This window comes from Callorhinchus milii, unplaced genomic scaffold (assembly GCF_018977255.1).
Source record: "Callorhinchus milii isolate IMCB2004 unplaced genomic scaffold, IMCB_Cmil_1.0 Scaffold15, whole genome shotgun sequence".
NCBI classification, from domain to species: domain Eukaryota; kingdom Metazoa; phylum Chordata; class Chondrichthyes; order Chimaeriformes; family Callorhinchidae; genus Callorhinchus; species Callorhinchus milii.
Window position 1 is genome coordinate 14,168,786 of NW_024704756.1, and position 19,813 is coordinate 14,188,598.

Below are 19,813 nucleotides of genomic sequence, written 5' to 3' on the forward strand. Positions count from 1 at the left end.
TATGCAAACGGAATAAAAACATACAAAAATGGTTGCAGCTCATTAAAAAAAAATGAAAAACAGTTACTTAGAAAACAACCTTGTGACTTTTAGTACATTGTACAATGAAAAATGGAGTTCCAAATGAATAGTTCCTCCTTTTCCCCCCCTCCAAACAATCCACAAACCGGACCAAATTATTTTTGTGGATGTATATTTATAAACCATGAAGGGAGGAATAATAAAAGGGTTGTGCTGATCCAGTAAATACTTAGCACATCTGAGCCAACTGTCAAAGGTAGATTTTGCTGTAGAGTATTTGTGTATTTCATGTGCCAAATAGTTGTGATATTGAATTGTATGGTGTGTAGAATAATTTTACGTGTTAAATTTTGAGATGCAGGGCTTTGATAATTCCCCTTTGGAACAAAATGACCAAAGAATGAATGTGTAGGGTGAGATGCCATAAAATTTGATTACGGTGCAGAGTAAACGGACTTGATGGATATTGATTGTAGATTTTTTCAGAGGGATTTCTTTCTGAATTATAAAGTTGCTCCTTAGACTAATCCTACAATAGAATTTATCCAGTCTTGCTGGGATGGCGTTTTAAAAAGTTAATTCTAAACAGTAAAGGAATATAGACAGTCAAAAGAGAATATATATAATATTATACATTTATGCATATATCTTTGCTTGATGCTTGTGCACTTAAATAGCAAATGAGCAAAATCTACATCTTAGTTTTAGGATCATGGTATCACAATATAATTAACGGATGTTTAGAAGATATTTATGTCAACCCAAAGATTGATGTTGATCTGCAGAGTGATGATTACGCTAAACACAATAGAAGAATAGTAATCCTGTGTTTTTAGTGCTTTTAAACCCATTTCTCTGCTTCTCATTAGTTTTATATTTGCTGATGTGTCAACTAGTTATATTGTCCAGGTTGTGTAAGAAGCTCAGCTTACTGTTCAAGCATATTATCAAAGCTTTTCCTTTTTTTTCACCTTAATGTTCTAGTAATTTATTTGTTTAAAAAAAAATGGACTGTTGAACTCTTCAAACGGATTACAAAGGGAATAAATACTCTGCAAATTAAATTTTTTGTTATTGCGCAAAGTTCATTCAAAGCGGGCTGAAAGACCATTTTAAACAATTTCCTCCAAATTGGCTTTTCGTGGAAGATTTTCCTCTCGCTTAGCAAGCTGCAAACAGCAGTTTATGTGGAACATTGACGTTGATTACTGCTGCTTGTGATCTGTGACTTGATTTTCTGTTGCAAACGCTTCAGTCTTGCTGCTTAGACGAGTGCAAAATATCTTCCTTGGCCCCGGCGGGGCAGTAATTGTAGTTTCACAGTATTTTATTGGTTCTTGAAATACAAAAAGCAATTTTACATTACTTAGAGGAAACCTAGAAGGAGCCTTTTCTAACCGCTTTGATGGGTTTTTGGGGATGGTGGTTTTCAGAAGAGTGAAGCAACAATTTTCAGAATAGTGGTGCAACGTAAATCATACCAAAGGTTGTGTATACACAAAATATTTATTGGCAAACAATTGAAAAGAGAATCTTATTTATTAAATTGCGTTGGTCCCAACCACAAGTATTATAAATTCCTGATTGTTTGCCCTAGTAGATTCTATTTTATACTGTACTGATGAAAAATCTAAATTTCATTATTAAATCCATTAAATTTTAACTGAGACTGAGGCACAGAGGGCACTTTGATACCTCGTGTAACTTTCACCGTACCAGATCTTTCTCCCAATTTGAAAATCCCAGTACCAGTGATTAATAATAGAAGCTCTAGGCTATCAATAATTTCATTCAAATTATCATATGTACAATTTTTTTATTTTTGGCAATTAACATTTATATTCTTGGAATATGGTTAGGGCTGTAAAGTTTGTGACCGAGTTCCCCCTTTGAGTAACCAAATTTTATTTTTAGGATCTTCGTGTCCAAAAGATTTAGTTCAGCCCTGAAACTGTTTGAGGCACTACAGTACTTTCAGATCCTCAAAGAGGCCAATCTTGGAATTACTGGAGTAGTAGAAATTAGTTTCATAATGTTGCTCTTGATCATTAAATAATGAATCCAAAGTTTGTGTGGGCCTCGTAACCACAGAACATATCTTCACGATGATCTCGCCAGCTGAAGATATTATTGGTGCCCCTGAAGGTCTCAAGAATGAGACATTTGAACCTTTTGATCTCGTTCATACCTTCATAGCTCGCTTCCGTAGTTAAACAAAGATGTCAAAAAATGTAGCTTTTACTTGATGAAATTTGGGTTGGTGTAAAATGTGAGTTCAGAAAGGATGTGCATAATGTTGTCCTGACATTAGTTGTCAGACTTACTGATGTGATAGTTGTAGTGTCTATTGTCTTTCTACAAGTGAATTTCCTTCTCTTCTGCACACCACTGCCAATACATTGAAGTAATGTTAGTTACAACTTTTGGTTTTGTAGAGGACAATTTTGCCTCGACAAATGTGTGCTTCTTCTGATTTTCTGAATCCCGAAGGGAACGCTTAAATGTTTGATACCTGGTCCAGCTTCTGGTATCAGAATTTTGTATATCCTCAACGTTATTACTAAAACATTCCTCCTCCTAACCTGTTTATTCATGCGTCTTGAAAGAGAAACATAGTGCTGTACAATTATTCATTCCTGTTAAAAGATTATTTGTACTGTAGTTGTAGTCATTTTTCAGTGTACTGATGGTAATGTACAGTTGTGGCCATTTGTAAACTTCTGTCTTTGAATTTTATGGAAATATTTTATACTGTGATTAACATTATGTGATTTTCTGCTTCCGAACCCGAATTTGTTAGCAGTTATTTTTTTTCGGTTAAATAAAAATATCTGATCTAACCAGTATACTTTGTACTCAAAACATTTCTTGCCTGCAGACTAGCTTCTTGTTTGACGGTGTTTGTATCTAAACCTCGATACACTTAAACTTCTAAACATATCACCGATAACAGTATTGTTTTGTTCATTGTTTGCAATCTGTTACAACATAAAAAGGGAAAGTGCACAACTATATTAAAACTGTAACCAGCTTCTTGCAAATCTAGTATTCCACATTCCTTCAATTGTCATTCCTCCCAACCGCTCCTGTAAACAAGGCACTACTAATGTAGAATTGGTTTTGATAGGCTATCACACAGTTGCAATTCGTTTGCAATCAGTTAAGGTGGATTAAGTGAATTAATTTAAACTTTTTAAAAAAAATAAACTTTCCTCTAAAATGAGGAAGTTCTCCACCCCTTTTTTTTCATTCTGATGGCCTTTCTTTGCTCGTCTTCAGAAAAATGGCCTTCAACCCAGGAAGTGGTCAACCCTCAACTTGCAAATTGTGGATCCCCCTCCTGTGCTTTAGTGTCAGCAAATGCAAAATGGAGCTGAATAGATTTTTGGCGAAAGGAGTGATTTGAAGTTATGTTTTAAACTTTTACGAGGTCTGACAGGTAGCCTTGGGATGTTGTCCCGACGTGAAAGGCGCTACGCAAATGTAATTTGTTGATTCTGGTTCTGTACGTTTAACTGAAAATCTTTCTTCACCTCTCTTTTCCCCTCCCTTTCCTGCCCCCAACCCCATCCCGACACTCCCAGCCCCTAATTGCAGAGGAATGTGCATCTCTAAATTGGTTGAATGTACAACTTGGCTGAAAACCACACTGAATCTTCAAACCTCCTCGATTTCTACACAGTGGCGATTGGCGAGTACCTGGGATGAAGCTGGTACCTGTCGACCGTGAGCGATATCAGACCTAATGATTCATGAGCGCGACATGGACAGATGATTTGCAGACCAGTTCTGACAAGTGCTGTGCTTCAGTAAAATACACCACTGTTTTAATTTTAGACATGGACACACTCCACCCAGTGGCTGTTGAGTGTGATTTCATTCTGCTTTATCGTCTTGAATGAATCGTGATGTCGAAGGTTTAAGGTACATTTTGCTTATCTCCCAGTTATCCCTGTTGCTGACAAACCCCTGTTACTCATTCAAGTGACAACCTTTTGTGTCAAGCCTGGCGTCAGTATTGAAATAGGCTATTTGACAACGGGGAGAGGGGAGGTGGAGAAAGGGTATTAAACCTGAGCCTGACCTCAATCGATCTCTGCATCTTCCAAGCATGATAGCCAATGAATGATTATTAGGAATGGTAACTCTGCCTAATTGGAAGCAACAGTACACAGATAAGTTTGCCTATCAGTTCAAGTATGCAAAGAGCAGTCCGTATCGGCTGATTTCATCTGACAACATTGACAAGCAACTGATTAGAAAGAGGCACTGGAGCTGCAAACTGTAATTGGATTTGTGTGAGCTTGGACAGACTTCTACTCATCAGTCAACCCTGTGTCCACGTTGAGACTCCATAGCAGCTGACTGGGTTACAAAGGGACAGCTGACAAGGTTCAGGGCAACAAGAGCCATCAGGCAATGTCACACTTGGGCTTTTGGGAATCAATCAACAGGTTTTATTTTGTTCGGTATATTAAATCTGATTCGATGGCTCAAGGATAATCGGAGGAAGCTACGTGCAAATTCTTTCCATGATATTTTACCAATGATTATCGAAATGATGTTTTTTTTTTAAAAAAAAGTTTCTCTATCGTCGTGTGTTGTCAAGAGCTGTAGACCCACAAAATCAATATGGATTGTGCTACTGTGTTGCTGATTGTGTGTTTCTGTATTGGAGAGGAAATTAATGCATCGAAAGCTTTTCAAACAAAGATAAAAGAAAACACAAACTTGTTACCAAATATATAGTCGGCTTGAGATTAAGACTAGTCATCATACGACTATTCCAAACAAAGTAACAAGAGGGTTTGTTTTAAACTGAAGGAATAATCATCACCAATTTCTGGTAGTATTTGTGAATGAGTATTATGTCAGTGTTTGTCAGACCAGTTAAGCATTACTCTATAATTTGTGTTGTGATTTTGTACCTACTATCTTTCTTTTTCACTTACATTCCTCCCATCTTCCCTCCCCCTGCCATTCTTCCCCCAAACAGATGCAGACGCACATTATCAGGACTCTATATTTACCCTCATTGGAAGGGCTGTCCAAGAATGGAAGTGTGTAAGGACATGAAGGCTAAATTTAACCTGCCCCGCAGATCAGAGTACAGACACATTTACTGCGGCATTTGGGTAAGTTAAGTTAGCCTGAAGGAGCTGTTTGAATCCACTTTAGATTTGGGTTAGAGAAGTACATGCAAGTTGATCAGTGGAACCCTCCGGGTACGTGGCCTCATCATCGTTGCTATTTTACGTCAATGGCAGTGTCGGTCACAGTTTTGTGAAATTTAAGAACTAACAAAGGGCAAAGTGATGGCTTTGTCCGCGTGTTATTGGCTTCAAAATACCCTCCCTTGACATGGAGCAGGAGACTATGTGCCCTGTGAAAATGAGCCTGGTAGATGTCAGCAAGATCTTTTCTATGCTCAATCCAGCGGATGAAGACGACGGCGACAGCGCAGATAAACACCAACTCAGCCAAGCAATCTCGAAAGACGACGACAAACTTTTAGCAGAACTTTTGTCCCAGGAGAGGTACGCTAGGTTTATTAACAGTCGGAGTGGCTGGGGTGTTCCAAGCACTCCTCTGCGCTTGGCAGCTTCCGGCGGCCACCTGAAATGCCTGGAAGTCCTCTTAGCTCGTGGCGCTGAGGTGGACAGTTTGGACGTGAAGGCGCAGACCCCTTTGTTCACTGCTGTCAGCAGCAGACATTTGGACTGCGTGCAAGCCTTGCTGAGGGCAGGGGCTAACCCCAATGGAAGCGTCTACAACAATTCCTCTCCTATTTTGACTGCTGTCAGAGAAGGGGATGTGGAGATTCTAAAAGAGTTGCTGGAACATGAGGCAGAAGTCAATGTGCGCTCCAAAGTGCCAGACTGGGCTTCCAACCCCTGTGCTTGCAGTGGGCCACTTTACCTTTCTTTGGTGTACGGACACTTTGATTGCTTTCGGCTGCTTCTCTTGTACGGAGCCAATCCAGATTTCAATTGTACCGACGAGAAACTCCTGACCAGGATTAAATCGCGAAAGACGGCGCTAGAGATGTGCCTCAGATACGGTTGCGGAGCCGAATATGTCCAACTCCTCATAGACTTTGGAGCAAATCTTTCTTTGCCAGACATCAACACAAGTAAAAACATAAATCAAAGCGAAGCATTCAAACTTCTAATCAGAGCGAGAGGTAAGAAAACAATGGCATTGCTATGTTTTTAATATCAAAAGGTATTTATTTTAAAAAAGGAAGTTAGTGAATAGATTGTATGTGCATGGTCAACTGTTTGTAAATGTATTTTTTTCTGTGTGGATAAAGAGTCTGATGTCACCCTTTGCATCTCAATCGAGGGCAAAATCATGTAGTAGATTGGCAACGACGGGCCAAGTGACACAGTTGGTTAGCAGACTGTCCTTTCAACTCTGGCAACTTTAAGCGCTCTGAGACGCTACCCTGAGTGGAGGGCACTATATAAGTGCAAGTTCTTGTTGTTGGTTGAAAGTCTCTGCGCTGGGACTAAGCAAAGCTAGTTTGGGCGATACAGCATCAGCTCAGTTTTATTGGGTCCAGGTCCACAGCAATGAAATGTCAACACAAATCTCAGTCTACGAGTCCTATGCGTGTGGCTCTAAAAAGTCATGCACCTGAGAAACAAGAGCTCCATCTACTTTGTACAATACCTGACTTGGAAGCGCTTCATGCAAATCCTATGTGCCAAAAAGCACTAATCATCATTGGTAATGGTGGGTGTGGGTTGCTTTTGACATCTGTGATTTTTAAAAAAAAATAAAAATAATATAACTGTTACTTGCATAAATATGAAGCATTTACATATTTTTGCTTCCAGCTCAACCGAGAAGCTTGATGTCCCTGACGAGGATGGTTATCAGGAGATACTTGGAACAAGCAAGAGGACTGCATTCTATAGATCAACTGGATATTCCAACAGTGCTAAAACATTATTTGAATTACCAGATCTGAGTTGTCCTGCGGTGTGATTGATTATTGATTGTAAAATAGTGAGAACTTGTACGATAAAGTTAAACCCAAATGTGTATTGTATTTTCTCCTCGTTTAGAAACAGCTGATTGTTACAGGGCATAATTGGCATGTACTTTATTAAGTGTGGACTTCTGCAAATTAAACTTCACATAGCATACCTATTTACATTGGTTGTTGTTCAGGTTTTTCTGTAAAACAAGGCGCACAGTTACCACAAAAGTAAAGCCACAATACATTTCAAGAAGATTATTATAAAGAACGGTACATGATCCAGGTTGGTTTGATAATACATAAAGCACACTGTACTGTTTAATTATTCAATTAAGCTGTCAATTATTTATTGGATTTCATGTATCCTTGGAAAACGAGCTTCACAGAGCAATGTTTTTCACTTCTGCTTTTCATGCTTCCACTCATGCGTCACTAAAGGTTTCCTACTCATGTTAGTAAGCTTGTAAATGTCATCTGCCAGTATCTAATGTCAGGCTATCAGTTACTCCAGGGGCGTCAAGGTAGGTGGGGGTGGATGTTGGAGGGAAGTTTATTTTGCTTTTCAGTGATTGGAAGAAAAAACTAATCATCATTGGAAATGTGTTCTCTGAACTCAAGCTTCTAAAATGTCACGCAAATAACATTTTCAGAAAACAGGAGTGTACAATTTAAAATGCGACATTTTTTCCTCTGATAAGGCAAAGTAAACAGTATTCGCGGGGCAGGAAAGACGACTTGTTACGGGCACGTTTTCCGAAGTAGTAGTAGTAGTAATAATAATAATAATCCTTGCATTTGATATAACACCTTATCCTTAAGGCGATACTCTGGAATTAATGAAAACTTTTATCCACGCAAATGGGGACCCTCTGACTCGCCCCCACCCTCTCCACTTTCAAAACCCACCTCAAGACTTATTGGCTTTGCTTTTGGACGTCTTCCCCCTCCCACCCCATCTTCAGCTGCCTCCCTCTCCTCCTTCCTCAGGCTCAGCTGGCCAGCACATGGACAGTACTCTATATATGTTAATTGTATTATTGTATCATATAATTTGGACTGTAGCACCATACATACCCTCGTGTGAGTCACCACCCTCAGGCAAGGAGAGAGAGAAGGATTTAAAACTGCGTGCGTAATAGCGAAATACATTGAGGGCTGCAATTTAACACATTTTAAATTTATTCCATTTTATTTTTAAAAAGTAGCATCTTGTATCATGTACTGCTCCTTACTTGCATTTGTGTCACAAAAAAAAACATTGGTGACCAGTCTTCAATGTGTATAGTTTGCAGGGCGTCAGATGAAGGAACCATTGAGTTTTTTTTTGTTTGTTGACGTTCTAACATCATGTTTGTCACATTTTAACTACCACCTTACCTTGATGTATAGATACAGTACATGCTGCTAATGGCACGGTGATCAGGACTGACTGTTGTTGTTGTTATAAGAACCTTATGTTGTTCCTATGTGCTCTGAAACACAGATACACTGCAGCAACTGGTGAACGTTAAAGATGAATGTTTGGGTGTTATGCAGATAAATTGACGAGAATCGATCTCCGAGGAAGATTTTTCCCACCAACGTGTGGTTTATTCAAATGTCTGCTGAACTAAACAGATTGGGTTTACATAAGAAATAATGGGAGACAATTAGCAATGTGCCTTTGTTTATATCCTTTGCGTTAATAAAAACTGGTTATTTACAATTCTAGTGTCCGATCAATGCCAGTCAGTGAAGTCTCGCATGAAGGTTCTGTGATAAGTAAGTTTTTTTTTTNGCTAATGCAGCTCACAAAGCAAATACCTTTACTACAGATCACTGTTATGTATTCCATATACTGAATATGGTTAAACCGTGGTCTAAATATTACTGCCCTTGGGTCCGTTGCAAGAATAGTTGGTAGTTTTGTAATATTGATAAAGCCGGTTGAGATATCTCATTTTTTAACATAAAATTTACAAAGTTTTACATCTGCTTAATGCATTTCTGTGCCGTTTAACTTGAATGTGATATCAATAGACTACAGTACGTGAACTGCCAATCTCCAGATCAGCCTGGACCGCATCATCTCTTTTCATTCCTCTCGAGTAACATCTCAGTTTAAATGGCCCGTGTCTTCCAAAAGGAGTCGGGCAAGAATTAACAAGCTTTCGGTTCACAGAGAGTAGACTTGGCCGATCGACTGGCGGATAAATGTCACAATGGACTTGGTTGATCGTCGGAGGGTTTTTGCAGTCTGATTGTATGTGGAGGTAACAGAGGTGGCTTTGGATCGTCCCTTCGTTCCATGCATCATTGTGTTCAAAAATATAACAAGAAATATAACAAGTTTCGCCATCTCCTTCTGCAATCAGCTTAGCCACGGCTTGTTTTGGGAACTGAGTTTGAGCATTATTTCCCTGTTGAGCTTCACATTGATTTCCCAGCAGTTAGTTTTGCATTGCTGCGTTCAGATATTATACTGCACCACTTGATGTCCTCACTGAGCTGTTGACTCTTTTCACGTGTCTGGTGCAGTTGCTTTAAAGTCGCTTTCATATTTTTGGCAAAAAAAAATGTAATCATCACGGAGATCATCTCTGACATTATGCAGATCAGGTATTTTGTATTGTTTGAAGGCTTGTTTAATCAGTGTAAACTTAAACTACAAAAAGTCGGATGACTGTTTAGTATTCATTAAATTCACAAAGAATTCAATGCAGTCAAATTAAACTGTCGCCCAATAACTGATCTGGATGAAGTGTAAAACTACCTGTCACCTTAGTTCACTTGAACGTGTTTGACAGTTGCATTCAGGCTGATGTTGGAGCAATGGGGGACCGGTGAGCTGTTCTGTCTTGAAGTAACTTCCTTTCTTAAAGTAATTGCCACGTCCGAGGACATGATAGAAATGATGAGAGCCCTGAGTTTGCCACCGAGTCCAAAGTAGACGCTATTGCACGAGCCCTCGACACGATGCGGCTCGTCGAACATGGTTTCCAGATGGATGATCGCAGAAACAGCCCTTACATTTGGCGTACAGCACCGTTCACGTCCAGCAGAACCCGCAAAGTGCTTTACAGGCGCTCTGTGAAGTGTAGTGACTGTGTTTTGCTCTCCCCACTCAGCCGCACCCGCACTTAATCTCAGAAATCATTTACACTCTCTTTTTGGAGGACAGGTGATAGGTTAGGGTGCTGCTCTCGGGGTCCCGGGCAACAACCCCTCGCATGAAGTCCGCGCAATCCTGTGGCTCAGTGGCCAGAGAGGAACCCGGGTTCGATTCCCGGCAGGTCAGGGCCAACCCTCGGGGCAGTTTCCTTTACTCCATCCGCGCTCGCGTCCGCGCCTGTTAATAACCCCTCGAGGGGGGAAAAAAAAACCAACCGCAATAATAAAATCGGTAAATAATAATAAAAAATAATGACAAAAAACTGGCTGCCGGGTTTCGCCCGCAACATAAACAGTCACTGCACTTTACGGCCAATTCCGCGAAGCGCTCTGAGACGTCTCGAAGACGTGAACGAGCAGCTCTATCAAATGCCGGGATAATTATTATTATAATTATTATTATTATTATTATCATCATTATAAAAGTGGTCATTTATTCATTTCAGGGCTGGTTTGCTTCGAGTTGCGTCCGCTGATTGGCCGACGGTGCTGTCAGTCAGTGGCGGGGGAGCGCGTTGATTGGCCGACGGTGCTGTCAGTCAGTGGCGGGGGAGCGCGTTGATTGGCCGACGGTGCTGTCAGTCAGTGACGGGAGAGTACGTTGATTGGTCGACGGTGCTGTCAGTCAGCAGCAGAGGAGTGCGTTGATTGGTCGAAGGTGCTGTCAGTCAGTGGCCGGAGAGTGCGTTGATTGGTCGACGGTGCTGTCAGTCAGCGGCAGAGGAGTGCGTTGATTGGCCGATGGTGCTGTCAGTCAGCGGCAGCGGAGCGCGCTGATTGGCTGGTGGGCGGCGGGGCGGGGAGGGCTGTGCGGGATGGCGGGGCCTGGCGCCGCGGCCACTGCTCTGTGCTCCGCCCCGGGGGGTGGGCACTGACTGAGGGGAGAGGGACGGAGAGAGAGAGAGAGAGGCTCAGGCCGAGGCCGAGGCCTGGAGTCCGAGGCCGACAGGTGAGTTGGCGGGAAGGGCCCCGAGTGACGGCCGAGCCCGAGCTGCTTCGGCCTGAGCTCGAGACGCGGTTCGTGTCAGGGCCCAGAGCGGCCCCGCCCCCGGGCAGCCTCCAGCTGCTGAGCCGGTGTCCGGCCACAGCGGCCCCGGACCCCGGACCAGTGCCCTGAGGTACCCATTGCCCTACAGTACCCATTGCCCCTGAGATACCCATTGCCCTACAGTACCCATTGCCCTACAGTACCCATTGCCCTACAGTACCCATTACCCTACAGTACCCATTACCCTACAGTACCCATTGCCCTGAGGTACCCATTGCCCCTGAGATACCCATTGCCCTACAGTACCCATTGCCCTACAGTACCCATTGCCCTACAGTACCCAGTGCCCTACAGTACCCAGTGCCCTGCGGTACCCATTACCCTGAGATACCCATTGCCCTACGGTACCCACTGCCCTACGGTACCCATTGCCCTGAGATACCCATTGCCCCTGAGATACCCATTACCCTGAGGTACCCATTGCCCTACGGTACCCATTGCCCTGCGGTACCCACTGCCCTGAGATACCCATTGCCCTGAGATACCCATTGCCCCTGAGATACCCATTGCCCTACGGTACCCATTGCCCTGCGGTACCCATTGCCCCTGATATACCCATTGCCCTACGGTACCAATTGCCCTGCGGTACCCATTGCCCTGCGGTACCCGTTGCTCTGTCGTGCCTATTGCCCTGCAGTGCCCAGCCCAGCCGGAGACCGATGAACGGAGGGAGCGGGCAGGTTGGTTGGGAGTCAGCAGGTCAGAGAGGTAGGAGGGGGCGAGGCCATGGATGGCCTTAAAGGTGAGGACGAGGATCTTGAACCCGATCCTCTGGGGGATGGGAAGCCAGTGAAGTCGGGCGAGGGTGAGAGTGATGGGGTCGGGCGAGGGTGGGAGTGATGGGGTCGGGCGAGGGTGAGAGTGATGGGGTCGGGCGAGGGTGGGAGTGATGGGGTCGGGCGAGGGTGGGAGTGATGGGGTCGGGCGAGGGTGGGAGTGATGGGGTCGGGCGAGGGTGGGAGTGATGGGGTCGGGCGAGGGTGGGAGTGATGGGGTCGGGCGAGGGTGGGAGTGATGGGGTCGCGGAGCCTGGTCCGCGAGAGTACACGAGCCGCAGAGTTTTGGATGATCTGCAGCGTGTGAGGGGAAGAGTTGGGAAGGCCGGTGAGGAGGGAGTTCCCGCAATCCGGCCTTGAGGTGACGAATGCGCGGGTGAGGCAGCCCGAGGGGCGAGGCGGCGGCGGCGGAGTCGGGCGATGTTGCGGAGCCGATGCAGTCGGTGCAGGTGCAGCGGGCGCGCACGTTGACAGCGGCGGCGGTGCCAGCTCTCGGTCAAGCTGGTGCTCAGCAAGGGCGGTGGGCGCTGGTGCCCAGTCTGACGGTGGCGGCCTTCTCCTGGCGCGTCAGGCAGTGGTGCAACTTTCCTGACCGTGCCGCTGCGCAGCGTCTCAGGAATTCGATTTGATTCTGGTGCACGCCGCCGATGGTAGCCGGCTGACTTTATTCTCGGGTGCCCCAGGGTACCCCCCTGCGTTTAAGTTGTTCTGGATCCTGGGACACTGATCTTCAGGTTGGCAAAAGCGAATGCCAAGGATTATTATCACTTCTATTGATGGCGCCAAAACAGGCGCTACTTTATCTCTGGTTAATCGATGCTTGTTGCCGTATACAGTGCTTCTTTTTTTTTTCTCTCTCATTCCATGCCCTCGCACGTTCAATTCATAACTCTTGCCTGTCATGAGCCCTTGAGAGGACTAGAAGACGTGACAAGGCACTCCATCAAATGCAAGGATTATTATTATATCATGGACACAGAACAAAACTATCCTTGCTCAGGCAGGTGGCAGTGAAGGCTGGTCTGGGAAAGTATTGATACATTAATATTTTGGGGATTTTACATTGGATATCGCCTGGGGTTGCTCTTATTTCTAATGCCCTAAAAGGAGAGAATCCTTCTGTGTCTCGGCACTAATGGGGCTATTGATTATCGGACCGGTGGAATGCTGAAGCCGTATCAATTTAAGAACCCTGAGCATCAATCATTTCAGTATTGACCAGAATCGTAGTTATGTAATCTCTATGTACGTTGTAAGAACCGAAATATGGTGGTTGTGAAAATTCAATACGCTAAATTACAAAGGAAAGTGGAATAGTGACCCAACTCATAATTGCTATTGGGAGATTTACACCCAACTATTCACAGACAGAATACCCCTGGCACTTTGCAGATGATTTTTAAAAAAAACAAGGAAATAGTGCTTCGGATTGGCATTATTCTAGTTAGGAAATAGATTGGAAGAGATTGCATTGGATGTCTGCTCCATTGTGGCTTTTTTTGGTGGGTATTCCCCCCCTCCGCCCCCAGTTTCACAAACAATAACATTTATATAGTGCCCTTCACGTGGGGTAGTGTCTCGGAGTGCTTGCACTATTCCTTTCTACTCCTATGGTATAAAGGGAGAATCGCTAGAACTCTGCTTAACAAGTTGAAAACATTTAATATTGAAATCTTTTTAGTTCTGGTAGCATTCCCGACTGTCTCTGGGCAATGGATTTAATGGTTACAAGGGGAAGGGGGCGAGAAATTCAGTCCTAAGAAAAGCAACACAGCAGCTATTTTTTTCAACAATTACATTTTTTTGTGTGTTTAAGCGACTTTAGTCAGCTTGATTAATTAATAATCTTTTAAATAATGTTTCTGAATGTGACTTGTAAGATGCCGTAAGTATTAGAATAATAATAATAATAATCCTTGCATTTGATATAGCGCTTTTCACGTCGGGAGGACGTCCCAAAGCGCTTCACAGAACACACTGTAAAGTGAATTGACCGTATATTTGTGGGCGAAGGGACTGCTTTATACATTGATTTACCACCACACCTTCCCGATTGAGTTGAAGGGCTTTTTTTTAACAGCCCTCTTAGAAAACTGGCTGAGACGTGCATTTATCTAACATCAGTAATGCGCCGCTAGCCCAATCCTTTATAGAGTTACTGGGTAAGCATCGATTAAGTAGATTGATGGCACAAAATTTCAGTTGACAATTATTGCCCATTCTGTGCTGTGTTTGAATGCGCCGTGCTAAAATGTTCACAGATGCAAATTTGTTATCTTTCTTTTTTTTTAAAAAGAAAATGCATTCGGGAATAGAATACGTCGAGACATTTATTTGTGGGAGGAAAGGGAGAGGGGGCGGTTATCGGTGGCATCCTTGCCGTGAGCTATTTTCAGAGCGATGAGCTCCTTTTTAAGATTGAAATGTAACGTCATGGCAACGCTGGGGATTTATTGCCACCAAGACAGACGGAAAGAACGCACGTGAAGGATTTATTGTCAAAGTTTTTATTTGGGACAGTCAGCAAAGTGATTGGTGTCAGCCTGGCTCAGTGGGAAGCACTCTCGCCTCTCGAGTCAGAAGATTGGGGGCTCAAGCCCCACGTCGGACGTTTGAACCTATATTCTCTCAAATAAATTTGGCTGAACGGTGTAGTGCTATCCTTGGGATGAGACCCCATGACATTTGTAAAGCATAAATATTTCTCCCGGTCTCCTGACCGGCAATCCCTCAAATAAATTATTATTATCATCATCATAAATTTGGTCGTTCACTTCAGTGATGTTTGTGGGTCATTGATGTACGCAAATTGGTTGCCACATCCGCCTACAAAGTACGCAGTTTACAGTAAGTCCTGTGAAGTGCAGTGCGGGGTCATGTGTCGTGAAAGGCGTGATATCCAAACGTACGGATTATTATTGATTTGGATTCCATTCAGCAAACACCAGACCCGATACTGAAGGTTAAACTCGATTTATTTGCACTTATTTCCTTTATGCGACCAATCATCTAGGTTACAAACTGCATCTGTCTGAGAGAGTGCAGCCTCAGCGCTCGGGGCGAGCCGTCTGTTGCTGGTGTTCTCTTTGATTTGCTTCGTGCTGCTGCGCGCAACAGTGGGGTTGAAAGGGAAACGTAAGGCACAAACTGGCGCAATAATAACGTGCGATCCCGGTGGGGTCATTTTATCTTATTAAGCGCTGATTCCGTGCAGACGCGGGTCAGGCCGGGCCGTTGAGATTCGCCAAACCGAGGTTCCAACGTGTCATCGGTCTCCAGAGAGCGCTCAGTCGGGCAGCAATAAGCGTAAGGATGGCCCGCCGGTTGACAACCCGTGTTTGTTTCTCGCAGGACCATGTTGTGGCAGCAGGTACGTGGGGACAAGTTGGCCGTTTGTGCGTCGGATCTAATTTACAGCTGATTGCACCTGTGTGTGGACTCGGTAGCCATGGAAACTGGCGGCCGCGGAGAGACAGCTGGAACAAAGGCTTTGTCTGCCGGCCGCGGGGAAGTTGCCGGAGGGAACCAGGCCCAGGGGACAGCTGTGGACGCGCCATCTGAGTGCACTGATGCCACTGTTGCTGAGCAGTCGTCTGGGAAGCTGAAGAAAACGGCGTTCAAACTGTTCGGAGGGAGGAAGAGCATTTGCACACTACCGAGCTTCTTCACGGCAAAGAACAAAGGACAGGGAAAGGGGTCGTCCAGAAAGGGAATCAGTAAGAGCAAAACCCACGACGGGATAAGCGAAGCGGGGCACGGAAACAGACAGAAGGAAGGGAGCGAGAGATGTGCTGATAATCTGTCGAGCGGGGACACTAATTCCCCTGGTCGTAGCTTTCCCGCGGGCAGAAGCTTGTGCATCTCCAGAAGTGAGCACACTGCACTCGATCCCTGCGTGAAGTCTGATCTCCTTAAAGGTGAAGCGCTCCAGCCGCAGAACCCCGAAGGCTTTGTTCAGAAGCGGAGCGCGGACAAGTCTTTGGCCGCCGGCAGATCAAAGAAAGGATTGAGGGGGCTTTTCAACAGCATCAGGCGCCACAAAAAGAACAAAGCTGCCGATTCTGTTAAAGAGGAGCCGCTGGAACTACAGCTTGATAGCAAGCAGCCCGATGTTGACGTTGCACACGGGGAACAAGTGACTGTGGACCCTTGCAGCGTACGAGCTGAATTTAAGAAGGACTTGGCCGAGGAGAGTATGCTACAAGCTTCCTGTAAGATGAACAGCTCGGGCACCAGCGATCCTGCGAATAGAACCGGGGCCACGAGTTACGGAAACTCTCCGCCCGAACCTCACGCCCTCAAAGCAAGACCCGGACACGCTTTAAAGACGAAGACGAGGGACTTTAGGTCGTCCGGCACGGAGGTACGGGCAGCCCACCTGGGTGAAGTTCAGACTTCGCACAGTGGTAAGGCAGGTGCTGCCGCTCTTCACATGAACTTTAGCTGCGGCAGCATGCCTGACATTGTCAAGCCCGAGTACACGGACCACGATCCATCATCGGGGCACTCCTTTGATCAGATCAGCTTGGCCTTTGGCGACGTGACGTCCCTGAAGAGTTTCGACTCCCTCACGGGCTGCGGGGACATCATTGCTGACCACGACGACGATAGCCTGGCCGAGAGCACCATGTCGGGCGAGCGAGGCAGAGCCGGGGCCAAGCGCAGCTCCTGCCTGGTCACGTACCAGGGCGGCGGGGAGGAGATGGCCACTCCAGACGAGGTGGATGACACCTACCTCCGGGAGCTGTGGGAGAAGGCGGCTCCGGCAGCCACCAACTACGACTCCGGGCGGCACGCAGTGGAGGACGACTCCGACGACTTGCTGTTGTCGCCCAGCGAGCACGAGTGTTCAGGGCTGCACATCAGCCTGGCCGACCCCGGCATCCCCCGAGGGATTGCGGACAGCGCTATCAACAGCAGCGAGCTGGTCACCCCGCAGAGCGACCACCAAGAATCGGCGCCGAACAGCGACGAGGGCTACTACGACTCCACCACCCCAGGGCACGACGAGGAAGGGGGCGACACCATCGGCCAGAGCCAAAAGGAACGACTGCCGAGGGACAGCTACAGCGGCGACGCTCTGTACGAGCTCTTCGTCGAGCCGGACGACAGCCTGACGACTTCCCCGCCGAGCGACGAGACGTCTTTCGAGACGAAATCTCCGCCTTTCGAAAGCATGTTCCCGCCCTTTTCGAGTTACGCCGCTCGCGGCGACCGGGACGCTGCGTTCTCCGCAGAACGGGAGAAGTATCTGGCAGATCATCAGGCCCGCTGGCAGCCGAACGCAAAGAATCCGCAGCCCAAAAAGGGATCGGGCTTCAAGGAAAAGGAGAAGTTTCCAAGCGAACTGTACGAGGCTGAATTCGATCGCAAGGTCGACCTAGGAACTGTCCACCTGATGGCCAAAATGCAGCAGGTGTACGCGAGCGTGGAACCACTTGCGTCGCACACTTCGAGCAGACGTGCGAAGGCGAAAGATCATTACTTCCCCGACGCAGTCGACGAGCAGAACTGGTCTGGTCTCCAGGGGGTGAGCTGCCTCAGAGAACCCGATCACAAGCACGCAGGCAGCAGGCAGAGCGCTCACGGGAGCCACAGCTGCGGAAGGGTTCACAGTAAGTTGGCGGCAGCGGCGAACGGCGGTTACGAGTCTAACGGGGAAAAGTGCGGCAAAGCGGGAGTGCAGACGAAGGCTCCGGAGAATCGAAGTCTGAACAAGGAAACCTTGGGTCGCCCCAGTGACAGGAAAACGGACGGTGATTCAGGCGCAGAAGCCAACTCGCTGAAAAGAGTGGGAGCACTCAGGATAAATGTGAACAAGCCATCAGTTACTCCCAGGCTCTGGTTGAATTCACAGCCAACAGAAAACTTTTCCCCAACCTCTCCGAAACTCTCGGGAGCTCCGAGTCGAGCTCTTCGTTCACACAGAATATCCACGCACTGCCGACCATGGTCACCTTCGATGTCGTTGACGTCGAAAACGAGGGGGAATGCGATCAGCAGAGTGAGATGGTCACCGACGAGGAGATTTCGGCATCTTACGAGGCCTTCGACGACAATTATCACGACTGTGATGACAGGATATTACAGATGGGCGCCCAGAATCCATTCCTCGGCAATGCCTGGGGCGCTACCAGTCTTCCCCGGCACGTTAATCTTTATAAACTAGGCCCGTCGTCGCCAGCTCCACTGTCCTATAACAGAAGGAGCAGGTCTCTCGATACGGACAGCTTGGAATCTGAACTCACTGACTTGTATCTGTCAAAGGTCACGGCAGTGTCTAAGAGCACCCCTCAGTCTCCTGAAGCATCTCCATGTGAGCGGGATGGCAGAAAAGCTTCCACCCTTTATTGGCTCGGCAGTTGTAAAAGAAACTGCCAGGCGGGTTCTTTGGAAAGTGGAGAGAATACGTCCTCTCCAAACCGTTCGGGGCTGAAGCTCGCTAAATACAAGGACGTTCCTTTGTCTCCCAGGCGTAAGAGAAACTCTTCTTCACCTCGGTCTTTCTGCCCCCCAGATACAGCCGCAGGAGAACAACACACTGTTGGCCGTGTTGAGGATTCAGGTTTACGCTATAAACCCAATGGCGTTAAGCCGCCAACTCAAAGCCAGTCTACTTTTAAAAGGACTCCAGAAGGGGCCACGAACACCGTGCCTCAGAACCCTAGGAAAATGGTCAGACCATCTCACCTACCTTTGCAGAACGAGCCCTGTCGGATGCAGCCGGTGACTGGGGTGATCAGCTTTTCAAGGGAAAACACCAACGGGAAGGTGGCTTGCATCTCGCCCTTAAAGGAGAAACAGGAGGGTGTTTTTTACAAGACTTCGACTGCGAGTCAGTACTCCGACTCTGACTTTCAGGTGAAGAAATGCAAACCTGCAGGGATTCCTCAGGTGGTGTCTCCGTTTCACGCCAACAGTGCGGAAAGTGTCAAGTGCACCGCACATTCTTCTGGACACTACGGAACTGCCAACAGCAGCATGTTTAAAGGGAGAGGCAATCTCGCAATGAAGGTTCCTGTTGGATGGAATCAAAACACTACGATGGACGTGTAGTTTTTGACATTTGAGACCTGGCGGTGGGAGGGATAGGGGGGCCTGGGGGTGCGTCAGGGAATTGGGGGGGGGGGGAGAACGGGGGGGGTCGAGCTCGAGGAACAGAGCGAACCTTTGCTGCCTGATGTGTTTTTTTTTACATAATTGATTGTAAAATCACAGATATTTTCTGTATTTACCAAAGGCGTTGGATATTAATGTTAGTTTTTTCTTAAGTTATAGCGAATAGGTAAAATGCAAATGTAGCAACATCATTAGGATAGGAAGTAAATGTGCATGTCTAGTTGTAATTGTGGAAACTTGTATTAGCAAGTGCATTCTGTATGTTTTTTGTGTAAGGTGCTGCAATCCACACTTGCACTACAGAGACAGTTTTATTGAGGAATGTGCTAAAAAAAATCCTTGCCATATTTGTCTGTTGCCAGTTATGAACTTTCTGCTATAAAGGGCTGTGCAAATCGATGACGGGGCACCCTTTTCCCGGCATAACTAAGATGCAGCCGATCCCGATAAACGTAAAAAAAAAAAACTTTGCCAAGAAATACCACGCGTGGCTCACAGTTTCTCTTCCCAGATTAAAAAAAAATGCTAATTTGTGACTAATTGAACTTGTCATTCATTCCCAATTCATTGCAAACCAACAGCAAAAAAAAACAACCCCACACGCACACCAAAAATGTGTTGCAGAACAAAGATCTTTCGTGAGATGCTGTCCTCTTGAGAAATGTGGCAATGGACAGATGCTGTAGATTGACTAACACCCGGGGTTTCTCT

At 46.0% G+C, this 19,813-nt stretch overlaps 2 protein-coding genes across 2 annotated transcripts; both read left to right on the top strand.

Moving 5' to 3' along the window:
• Window positions 1-4,404: 4,404 nt before the first annotated feature.
• On the top strand, window positions 4,405-7,183 carry asb12a (ankyrin repeat and SOCS box-containing 12a). Its single transcript, XM_007893510.2, has 3 exons — window positions 4,405-4,475; window positions 5,018-6,205; window positions 6,864-7,183. The coding sequence occupies exons 2-3, from the start codon at window positions 5,383-5,385 to the stop codon at window positions 6,995-6,997; spliced, it is 957 nt and encodes a 318-aa protein (XP_007891701.2). The 5' UTR covers window positions 4,405-4,475; window positions 5,018-5,382; the 3' UTR covers window positions 6,998-7,183.
• Window positions 7,184-10,958: 3,775 nt separating this feature from the next.
• On the top strand, window positions 10,959-19,055 carry amer1 (APC membrane recruitment protein 1). The gene is made up of 3 exons (XM_042340826.1): window positions 10,959-11,108; window positions 15,335-17,647; window positions 17,749-19,055. Exons 2-3 carry the CDS (start codon window positions 15,432-15,434, stop codon window positions 19,037-19,039), a joined length of 3,507 nt encoding a protein of 1,168 aa, XP_042196760.1. The 5' UTR covers window positions 10,959-11,108; window positions 15,335-15,431; the 3' UTR covers window positions 19,040-19,055.
• Window positions 19,056-19,813: the final 758 nt, after the last annotated feature.

Excerpts from the sequence above, each read along its gene's own strand:
- asb12a (XM_007893510.2), top strand. The coding sequence starts at position 5,383 with ATGGAGCAGGAGACTATGTGCCCTGTGAAAATGAGCCTGGTAGATGTC. Across the intron at positions 6,206-6,863 it reads ACTTCTAATCAGAGCGAGAG|CTCAACCGAGAAGCTTGATG; the intron begins GTAAGAAAACAA and ends TTTTGCTTCCAG.
- amer1 (XM_042340826.1), top strand. The coding sequence starts at position 15,432 with ATGGAAACTGGCGGCCGCGGAGAGACAGCTGGAACAAAGGCTTTGTCT. Across the intron at positions 17,648-17,748 it reads TACGAGTCTAACGGGGAAAA|GCGCAGAAGCCAACTCGCTG; the intron begins GTGCGGCAAAGC and ends ACGGTGATTCAG.